Source organism: Castor canadensis, chromosome 15 (genome assembly GCF_047511655.1).
Source record: "Castor canadensis chromosome 15, mCasCan1.hap1v2, whole genome shotgun sequence".
In the NCBI taxonomy this organism is placed as follows: Eukaryota; Metazoa; Chordata; class Mammalia; order Rodentia; family Castoridae; genus Castor; species Castor canadensis.
The window spans coordinates 49621767-49632764 of NC_133400.1; the positions used below are offsets into that span (position 1 = coordinate 49621767).

At 41.0% G+C, this 10998-nt stretch overlaps 1 protein-coding gene across 1 annotated transcript; it reads right to left on the reverse strand.

Annotated features, from left to right (window-relative positions):
* Positions 1 to 9008: 9008 nt before the first annotated feature.
* On the reverse strand, positions 9009 to 9974 carry LOC109679159 (olfactory receptor 2C1-like). The gene has a single exon (XM_020154468.1). It carries the CDS (start codon positions 9972 to 9974, stop codon positions 9009 to 9011), a length of 966 nt encoding a protein of 321 aa, XP_020010057.1.
* Between the last annotated feature and the right edge of the window lie 1024 nt (positions 9975 to 10998).

Below are 10998 nucleotides of genomic sequence, written 5' to 3' on the forward strand. Positions count from 1 at the left end.
AATCTCAGCTACTTGAGATGTGGAGCACAAGAAGATCAAAGTCTGAGGTCAGTTGGGCAAAAATGTTAGTAAGATCCCATTTTAACCAAAAATCTGGGTATGGTGGCATGTGCCTGTCATTCTAGCCATGCAGGAGGTATAAGTAGGAGAATTGTAGTCCAGGCCAGATGACACAAAAAATGTGAGACCCTACTTGAAAAACAACTAAAACAAAAAAGGCTGGAGGTGTGGCTCAAGTGGTAGACACTTGCCTAGGAAGCATGAGGCTCCAGAACTGCAAACAAACAATCAAAACCATATCTATGATCCCAGCTACTCAGGAGGCAGAGGCAGGAGGTAGTGAGTTTGAGGCCAGCCCATGCAAAATTAGCAAGACCCTATCTCAAAAAAAGGGGAAGGCTGGGAGAGTGCTAGAGTGCCCTGAGTTCAACCCTCAGCTCTTCCCAAACACACACACACACACACACACACACACAATCAATGTAAATTTTAATTCTCTTGTATTAAGTCATAAATGATCTATATTCCAGGTTTGTAAAATATCAATATAACTAAAAGCAGAATGACTAGGGGTGTAGCTCAAGTGGTACAGCACTGTCAAGCACAAGACCATGAATTCAATCCTCAGTACTGCCAAAAAAATTCACTCTTGTAGTGACTTTTAAACATACACTACATTATTTTTAACTTTCTGTGTACTTGTTATTTTTCAGTAATTCATTTGAAAGTCATTGTACAGCAAGGAATATTATCATAGCTGATTATTTCAAAATGCATGATTTATAGTGTGTTGCCTGTATCTATTGAATGAGAACAAAATTAAAGATTTCTACAATTTAAAGAAGTTTCATTTTGCACAGGTTTAAATATGTTGTATGATAGCTGGGTGCCAGTGGCTCACGCCTGTAATCCTAGCTACTCGGGAGGCTGAGATCAGGAGGATCGAGGGTCAAGGTCAGCCTGGGCAGATAGCTCTCCAGATACCAACTCCAAAATAACCACAGAAAAATGGATTAGAGGTGTGGCTCAAGCCTGCTTTGCAAGTGTGAAGCCATGAGTTCAAATCCCAGTCCCACCAAAAAAAAAAAGATGTCATAGTATAAAATAAAAAAAAATCTTGCTGAGATTCTGGAGGCACACTTGACAGAAATAAAGCACCAAGGAGAATCAGAACTTCAACAACCTGAACCCCTACCCCATAGAAAGCTTCTCCACACCACATTGTACTAAGAAAACAGGAGGGCTCCCACTGCCACCAGATGCCGGCTCCAAACCTGCTTGGGAGACATTCGGCAGACCAAATAGTTCAGCACCAAAAATCACATGGTATTCCTCCAGCCACCCCTGGGATAAACTAGCATAGCCCTGTGGGCAGAGTGACCCCCAGCCCCATAAAAAGACAAAACAAACAAAAAACTGATAAACAAAGAACTAAAAACTAACATACAGCGGAGGGGGTGGGGTGCTGTAAGTGCACTGGAGAAGGGGGGATGATTGGAATGGCAGAAGGGCTAACAGGCAGGTGATAAACCACTACCTGAAATAGGCAGGTAGCAGACCACAAAGCTCATCTCCTGAGACAGTAAGCAACACCCAAAGACAAATGGCTCCCAAAATTTTAAAACAAACAGCAAACCATTACAACATGTTGACAGCAGGAGCTGACTGGCAGATTACTGACCTTGCCCCAGAGAAAGGGGGTGAGGCAAAGAAACTAGCCCCCAGTTAACCAGCACAGCAAAAACCCAACTCCAAAGCAGTACAGCTGGTGAGCTACAGAGCTGATCTCTGGAACCTGAGGACAACATACAAACTTAAACTGCCACATCTCACTGAGGAAGGAGCTGACTAAGCAGCTGCCTCTGAAAGAGAGAAGCAAAAAAAAAAAAAAACCACTACCAACCACTTGGCGAGACTACGACAGAGCTTCTGCTTAAATACCAACACCAAGACTGCATGCTGGAGGAGTAACACCAGAACTTAAACTAAGACTGAAATTCTATTGTTCTTGAACCTGTAGGGTTTTTTTGTGTGTTTGTGTTTGTTTGTTTTGTTTCTTGTCTGTTTGTTTGCTAATCTCTCCCTGTTGATTTCTTTGGGGTTTTTATTTTGTTTGTTAGTTTTACTATTGTGAGGTAGTTAATACTAAATTATACCCAGACCAGGGACAGAAATAGAACACACACACACTAAGCTAAAAACACAATATAGCCACAAAACAAAATTAAACTAAGGGAAAGAAAACAAGTGACTGAAACCACCAACTATCAAGAACATAGTTGCACAGTACCAAGTGGAGTGATGGGAAAATGAAAAAGGGATGGAGACAGTTCTCCCCTCCATAAAAAATTTAATACAGGAATCAGAGGGAAATGAAGAAAATGGATGCCTAGTTCCGGACTCCAACTAAACAAAGGTAAACAATGTCAAGGAACCCAAGAATGTCCACAAGAACAACCTCAAAGAAGAAATCCTGCAAGTAATCACAGAATTTCATGGAGATGTTACTAGACATGATTAACCAACGTGTACAGAGGCACTCAAGAAATTTTAAGACACCAAAAATAAAGAATAAAAGAAGACACAGAAACAGATAAATGAACTCATAGGAGCCTAAATAAATACAGAAGTTGAAACAGAGAATACCATAAATAGAGAGATAAATGAATTAAGGATGAAAATTGGCAATATTGAAGAGGAAGTGACGCATGATATGGAAAACCTCAGAAAAAAAAAATGAAACAGAAACACAAAACACAATGGAAGGCCACTCCAGCAGACTAGAACAAGCAGAAGACAGAATCTCAGAACTTGCAGACAAAATGGTAATTAAAGGAAAAACTGAAGAACTACTACTGAAACAACCCAAGACCTGTGAAAGGAATATGCAAGAACTCACTGACTCCATCAAAAGACCAAACCTGAGAATCATGGGCATTAAAGAAGGAAAAGAGATGCAAGCAAAAGGGATTTGTAATATATTCAACAAATTAATAACAGAAAATTTCCCAAATCTAGAGAATGCTATGCCCATTCACATACAGGAAGCCTCCAGGACACCAAACAGACTTGACAAAAATAGAACTGCCCCACAACATATTATCATTAAAACAACAAGCACAGAGAATAGAGAAAGAATATTGAAGTCTGTAACAGAGAAAAAACAAATAACATACAAAGGTAAACCCATCAAAATCACAGCAGATTTCTCAACGGAAACCTTAAGAGCAAGAAGGGCATGAAGTGAGCTATTCCAGTCATTGAATGAAAGTAACTTCAACCCTATGATACTCCACCTAGAAAAACTATCATTCAAAATAGATGGAGAAGAAAAGTATTTCACAATAAGCAGATACTAAAACAATATATGACCACCAAGCCACCACTACAAGAGATTCTTCAAGGAATTCTGCACACAGAAAATGAAAGCAAACAAAACCATGAGAGTACAGGAAATACCAAACCACAGGAGAAGAAAAGACAAGGAATCAGAGAGTAACATTGATTCAGCTGCACACAATCAAACCCTTAAACAAACAAACAAAAAACAACTAAATGACAGGAATCACTTGGATGTTAATGGACTTAACTACCCCATCAAAAGGCACTGTTTGGCAAACTGGATTAAAAAGAAAGATCCAACAATCTGTTGTTTACAGGAGACCCACCTTATTGACAGAAACAAGCACTGTATTAGGGTGAAAGGCTGGAAGAAGATTTATCAAGCCACTGGCCCCAGAAAACAGGCAGGATTAGCAATACTTATCTTGGACAAAGTATACTTCAAACTTACATTGATCAAACCAGATAAAGAAGGACACTCCATACTAATAAAAGAAGTAATACACTAAAAGGAAATAGCAATTATCAACCTATATGCACCCAATATTAGTGTACCCAATTTCATCAAACATACCCTGTAGGACTTAAAAGCATATATAGACTCCAACACAGTGGTAGTGGGAGACTTTAATACCCCTCTATCACCAATAGATAGGACATCCAAACAAAATCAATAAAGAAATTCTAGCGCTAAATCACACCATAGATCAAATGGACCACGCTGATGTCTATAGAATACTTCATCCAACTAATGCACAATATCCATTCTCTCAGCAGCCAATGGAACTTTCTACAAAATTGGTCATATCTTAAGGCACAAAGCAAGCTTCAGCAAATGTAAGAAAATAGAAATAATCCCAGGCATTCTATCTGATCACAATGCATTAAAACTAGAACTCAACAACAAAAACAACAGTAGAAAACATGGAAACAATTGGAAGCTGAACAACTTATTGCTCAATGATCAGTGGGTCACTGATGAAATAAAGAAGAAATTAAAGGGTTCCTGGAAGTTAATGAAAATGAAAACATGACCTATCAGAACCTTTGGGACACAGCAAAGGCAGTCCTAAGAGGAAAGTTTATAGCCATGAGTGCATATATTTTAAAAGGACAGAAAGAGCTCAAATCAATGGCCTAGTGCTACATCTAAACCTCATAGAAAAAAATAGCAAGCAAAATCCAAAACAAGCACAAGGAGAGAAATAATAAAAATATGGGCAGAAATTAATGAAATAGAAACAGCAACAACAAAAAACTTTACAAAGAATCAACAAAGAAAAAGATGGTTCTTTGAAAAATAAACAAAATTGACAGACCCCTCATAAATCTGACTAAAATGAGGACAGAAAAAGCCAAAATCAGTAAAATCAGAAATGCAAAAGGGGAGATAACAACAAACACCACAGAAATCCAGGAAATTATCAGAGATTACTTTGAGAACCTATATTCTAATAAATTTGAAAATTTAGAAGAAATGGACAGATTTCTAGATATATATGAGCATCCAAAATTGAATCAAGAGGACAGTAATCACTTGAATAGATCTATAACACAAAATGAAGCTGAAGCAGCAATAAAGAGTATCCCAAAAACGAAAAGCCCAGGACCTGATGGGTTCTCCGCTGAATTCTATCAGATCTTTAAGGAAGAACTAACACCAACTCTCCTTAAACTTTTCCATGAAATAGAAATGGAAGGAATAATGCCGCACTCATTTTATGAAGCCAGTATTATACTCATCCCAAAACCAACAAAGACACCTCCAAAAAGGAAAACTATAGACCAATCTCCTTAACGAACCTCAAAGCAAAAATCCTCAATAAAATAATGGCAAACTGAATCCAGCGACACATCAAAAAGATCATTCACCATGACCCAGTCAGCTTCATCCCAGGGATGCAGGGATGGTTCAACATATGCAAATCTGTAAATATCATACAGCACATCAATAGAAGCAAAGACAAAAACCACTTGATCTTATCAATAGATGCAGAAAAAGCCTTTCATAAATTCCAACACCACTTCATGATAAAAGCTCTAAGAAAACTAGGAATAGAAAGAATGAACCTTGACATTGTAAAGGCTATATATGACAAACCTATAGCCAACATCATATTTAATGAAGAAAAACTGAAACCATTTCCCCTAAAATCAGGAATGAGACAGGGTGCCCACTAGCCCCACTCCTATTCAACAGAGGTGTGGCCTGAGGGGCAGGGATCCCTGCAGTGCGTGGATCTGGTGCAGAGCTAGGGCTTGGCAGAGTTGAGCTGCGGCTCCACAGGCCTATGGGGCAGGGACTTGGCAGGCCGTAATAGATTGTGGCTTGGAGAAGCCTCCCATGATCTAGGTGTTTAGAGTGCTGTACTTTCGGCTCTCCCTTGTGCTTTACCTCAGCCAAGTGTGTCTCCAGCGTCTCAGCAAAGTCCCTGGTTCACAGAGATCACACAGTCTGTGGCTGTATCCCGGTCACCATGATGGATCTCCTCTCCATTTTCTTCATTTCCCCCTGAATCCTGTACTAATTTATTTTTGGGGGAGAATGGTTACCATCCCTTTTTCATCTTCTCATCGTTCCATCGTTCTGTTTCTGTCCCTGGTCTGTGTGTAATTTCGTATTAGCTAACTTACCATAGTAAAACTAATGAAACTAAGAGAAAAAGAGAAAAAAGAAAAAGAAAGAAAAGAAAAAAAAATCCAGGTTCAGGAACAATAGAATTTCAGTCTTAGTAGTTCTGGTGTTACTCCTGCAGCATCCAGTCCTGGTGTTGGTAATTAAGCAGTAGCTCTGTCATATTCTCACCAGGTGGTTTGGTCAGGAGATGAGCTTTGTGGACTGCTATCTGCCCTATTTCAGGCAGCAGCCATCACCCACCTACTTTCAGCTGTCTACTTTTCTAGACTTTGTTTATTGGATGTTTGTGTTGAGATCAGTTCCTTGCCCTGCCTGCTTCTCCTGTGCGCTCAGAGCACTCTGCGCTCTCTGCTGCATGTCCTTTTCAGTTCCTTGTTTATTGTTCAGTTTTTTTTACGGGGTAGGGGTTAGTCTGTCCAGGGGACTGTGCTGGTTTATCCCAGGGGTAGCTGTGTGAATACCACATGCTGCTTATTTGCTCACCTGTTGGTCTGTGTCTCCCAAGTAAGTTTGGAGCTGGCGTCTGGTGGTGCGAGAGCCCTCCTGTTTTCTCAGTGTAATGTGGCATGCAGAAGGTTTGTATGGTCTGGGGGTTCAGGGTGTTGGAGCTTTGCTTCTTCTTGGTGTTTATTTTTTTTTCTGACAGGTGTGGCTCCAGCGTCACGCAAGATTTTTGATTTACAGAGCTCATGCTGTCTGCTTCCTCCCTGTAGTCACCATTTTGGATCCCTGCCTCAAGACAGCTGACCCCCAACAGCACAGCATTCATATTGCAAAGCCAGCAGCTGAAACCACTACTGCACTCAAGGCATTGGTGCTGAGCAGCTCCTTGCAGATCATGGCCTGGAAGATGGCCACCTCTGTGACCAGTGCCCTCCAGTCCCCAGCTTCGTGCAGCCCACACAGGTGGTCCAGACCCCTCCCAAAACTTAGTATTTTCTTGTGCTATTGCTTTACTATTAATTTTCTGCTAACTCCTTTCAAATCCTCACAAGGCAAGTTATTACAAATGCTCACTGACCAAAGCATATACCAAGTTCAATTCCCTAGAAATAGACCAAGACTTGTAAAGATTTCTGAAAGCAAGCAAAGACCACAATTGTGGTATGTCCAAACATCCTAAAACAAAGTTTACAAAATCAGAATAAGGTTACAAAAGACTACAGAGTTGTACAAACGATCTCTAGTACCAATGTTGAGTTTTGGAATCCACCTCAGAAACACGAATGAGAACTGGTACTGCAACTTGACCAACGATCCCAAATAGAGTGCCTGAGTCATCTAACCTGTATCCAATCAAATTTTCTGGCCCAAACTTTACAAAGTCCCTTAAAATCAAATCAAGACCTGTGAAGATTAAGGAAGAAAGTTTCTGAAACCATAATAAGGTTACAAAAGACTACAAATCAGTACAACTAATCTGAAGCCCCAAAATTTTATCTGTAGAAAACTGCAGATAACCAAAGTTTCTGAATCAAAGCCTTCAAAATCTATGGAATTGGAGCAACAAGTCTGTAGTCCATCTTGGTGATCAAACTCAGGCTATTACAAGTTCCCAATCAAGTACAACAAAATGAGCACTGCTCCAAAATAAAAGGCAAGGGTGGAGGGCTTCATTTTTCTAGAGTGGATGAGGAGTACAGCTGGATATGGCTGAGCAGAATCTTACCAACAATGGCTGACACTGAAACAAAGGTTCAGGTGGCTGATAATCATCCACAAGAAAAGTCTATAATTGACATTGTTGTTCATCCTCTTTTCTGCAACTGGCTACTGTTTTTGCCAGTTGTGTTATAAACCCACTGGCTGTAGATTACATGCTCTAACCTGATAGAAATTATAGAAGGTACTGAGAGACTGCTCTAGTTATTTTGGTACCTACCAATATTTATAGTTAGCTCAGTGCATGACAGTGGACAGCAGCAGTCAGCCATGGGTCTTTTACAGCTAGGGCGGGGTTTGGGGTCCTATGTGTTGCAGCTCCTGTGGTGGTAAGAGTCTCTGCTGTCTGATTCTGACCAGCTGTCATCAGTTTTACTTTCTTTATTGCCTGCCAATATTTTCCACTGTCAGTCACTGCCTGTTGCAGCCACTCTGGTCAGTTTTGCCCAGGTTGTTCAGCTTGCCTATCTTACTGCTGCCTGCTGTCAAGGCAGCTTCCTTCCTGCCACTGCTGCTTTTGTCTTATTTTTCTTTGGCTTACCAGCTCAACAATGGTGTGTAAGACCATCCAGGGGAAGTGTTTATTGCTACCTGATGTTACAACAGCAGGGTGCAGTGTGGTGGGTGTCTTCCAGTTTCTCTAAAAGTGAAACAGGCAACCTGTTTATGTTGCCCAATGTAGGAGGGGACATGGGGATCTGCACCAATCATAGCACCAATCAAGGTATAGTCTTTGATGCAAATGAAGGACTGTGCAAACACCAATTTTATTTTAGTGCATTATGCAATTGGAGGATTGAATTCAAACCAATTATAGGTCCGGAACAAGCTGCCTGCTGGAGCCATGTCTTCTGGTGATGGGGGCATGTATGGGGTATTGGTATAAGCACTGTCTCACTGCCTGTTTGGCAGCCCTTTGCTATAGGTAGCCAATACTCTCGAAAATGTTCTAATAACTGTTATAGGGAGTTAACTTTCTCTAGCCCCCAATATCTCAGCAAATTTTAAGGAAAAAGTAAACTTTAAAAAGGGTGCTTATAGAAAGGCTTATCAATAAAAGACTTCAACATCATTTAACAATGTTTCAAAATGCTTAACTTCTGTCCCAGTGTCCTAGAGAGAGTTGGGTACATAATTCTTGTCTGTGGAGAGCAAGAATAAGGGTAAGAAAAAAACTCCACAATAGTTGTATTGGAGATTTCAGAAGATAGAATATTTTAAAGAAAGATTTTTTTTCTGGTCAACAGGATGATTGAACTTGAGAAGTAGAAATTCTGTCTTAGGAGCTAATGAACACTCATTTGCAAAAACAGACCTGCCAGCCTGAACTGATTTGTGCACATGGTTGTTCCAGGATACAGGTAGATTATCTGGCTTTGAAATAATTTCCCTCATCCTGGGGTTTTAAGATCTTCTTCCATGCTGCCTTCACATCCTTGCTTCTCAGTGTATAAATGAATGGATTGAGCAGAGGGGTGATGATGCAGTAGAAGAAGGACATGAATTTCATGTGGGAACTTTTGGATGGAGGTTGGAGGTACATGTAGATGCCTGGCCCAAAGTACATGGTGACAACCATCAAGTGGGAGCTGCAGGTGCTGAGTGCCTTCTGCCTTCCCTCAGCTGAAGGTAACTTCAGCACAGTCCTCACAATGAAGATGTAGGAGATAAGAACAAGTTGGGGAGCAATCATGCCAAAAGGAATGGCTCCCAAGGCCAGGGAGAAGTCATTAACAGTGGTATCACCACAGGCAAGCTTGATTAGAGCAGGCACCTCACAGAAGAAATGGTCCAGAGTATGCTGTCCACAGAGCGGAAGCTGGAGGGTGAGTATGGATTGGAGCAGAGAATTGGCCAAGCCACTGGACCAGGAGACAGCTGCCAGCCTTACACACACCCAGGAGTGCATGATGACAGTATACCTGAGGGGATGGCAGATTGCCACATATCTATCAAAGGCCATCACTGCCAGTAAGGTGCATTCGGTGCAGCCTGTCCAGTGGAAAACATAGGCCTGTGTGATGCAGCCCCAGGAAGCAATGGTCTTCTCTGGACCCCAGAGATTGTCCAATAGCTGTGGCACAATGGTGCAGGTGACAATGAGGTCCAGCACAGAGAGATTGTCCAGGAAGAAGTACATAGGGGTCTGGAGTCTGGAATCTAGCATGGAGAGAAGGATGATGGAGCTGTTCCCTATCAGGGTGAAGACGTGGGAGACCAGGACCACTGCAAAGAGGGGAATCTCCAGCCATGGATGCTCTGAGAATCCTAAAAGGATAAATATATTGGGGAAACTCACATTTCCTCCTGCCGTGGACTCTGTGTTATGCATACCTGGAAGGAATGACACAGTTCTTAAGGATAAACATGACTTTTCCCTTTCAATAAATAACTCCTTGGAAATATCTTCAAGCCTCCTAATATATTGGTAGAACAATCCCCATAACTGCTAAGACTTGGACTCTGTAGGCAGGAGGAGGAACTGATGATTAAAGAACATAATCCTGATACATGGAGCACAGGGTCTTTGTGCCAACTGGCTCTTGAATGCTGTGCACATGCTGTTCTGAACAGGTGTTCAGTGGCTTGCTCTGGGCTGAGAGGTGGGGATAGGCTGCTGCCACCATACTAGAAATTTAAATTGACCAAAATTAACCATGATTCACAGTTTTGGCTTTCCTGCTGAAGCCAGAGCTTCCACCAGGCTCCACAGTTCATTAAAGTAGATTCTGCCAATGCAGCTGTGGTCTAGATGGGAGGAGGGCTCCTAGAGCTTCCTACTCTGCTGTCTCCCCAGGATCCTCTCCATACTGTTCATGACACTTTTTCTTCTGAGTTTCCTTTGCCTCTCCTTCCTCATTTTTATTATTTAAAAAATCTTGATTCCTCATTATATTATGTGTTTTCTTTTCTTTTCATCTTTTACTTTTCTGAGTTCCTCCACCTTCCTTCCAAAGTAACATCATCTCTTTGTATAGGCTGTGAAATTTAAGATCTGTAATTTCATATCTTTCCTCTTACAGATTTCCCCCTGAGTGTCCTGCCAATATCTCAACTTGGCACATTCAATGCTCAGCTCTTGAGATTCAGAAATATGAGATATCATCAGATATAAAAGACAAACATTATGCAAAATATAAAGGAGAGAAAGCATAATTCTGAGATTAATTCTTTCTAAATTTGAGGGTAAAGCCTCGGGGAACCCAGAGGAGAGGGAAGAATAAAGAGTTTGAGGAATTTTTAAAAAGTATGATAAGGAGTATTTTCCAAGTATGTAAAATAGCATGTATTGGACTGTAGGATTTGAATGTTGATTGGGTATTGGCACTTGATATATGGAATAAGGCAGCAGCACA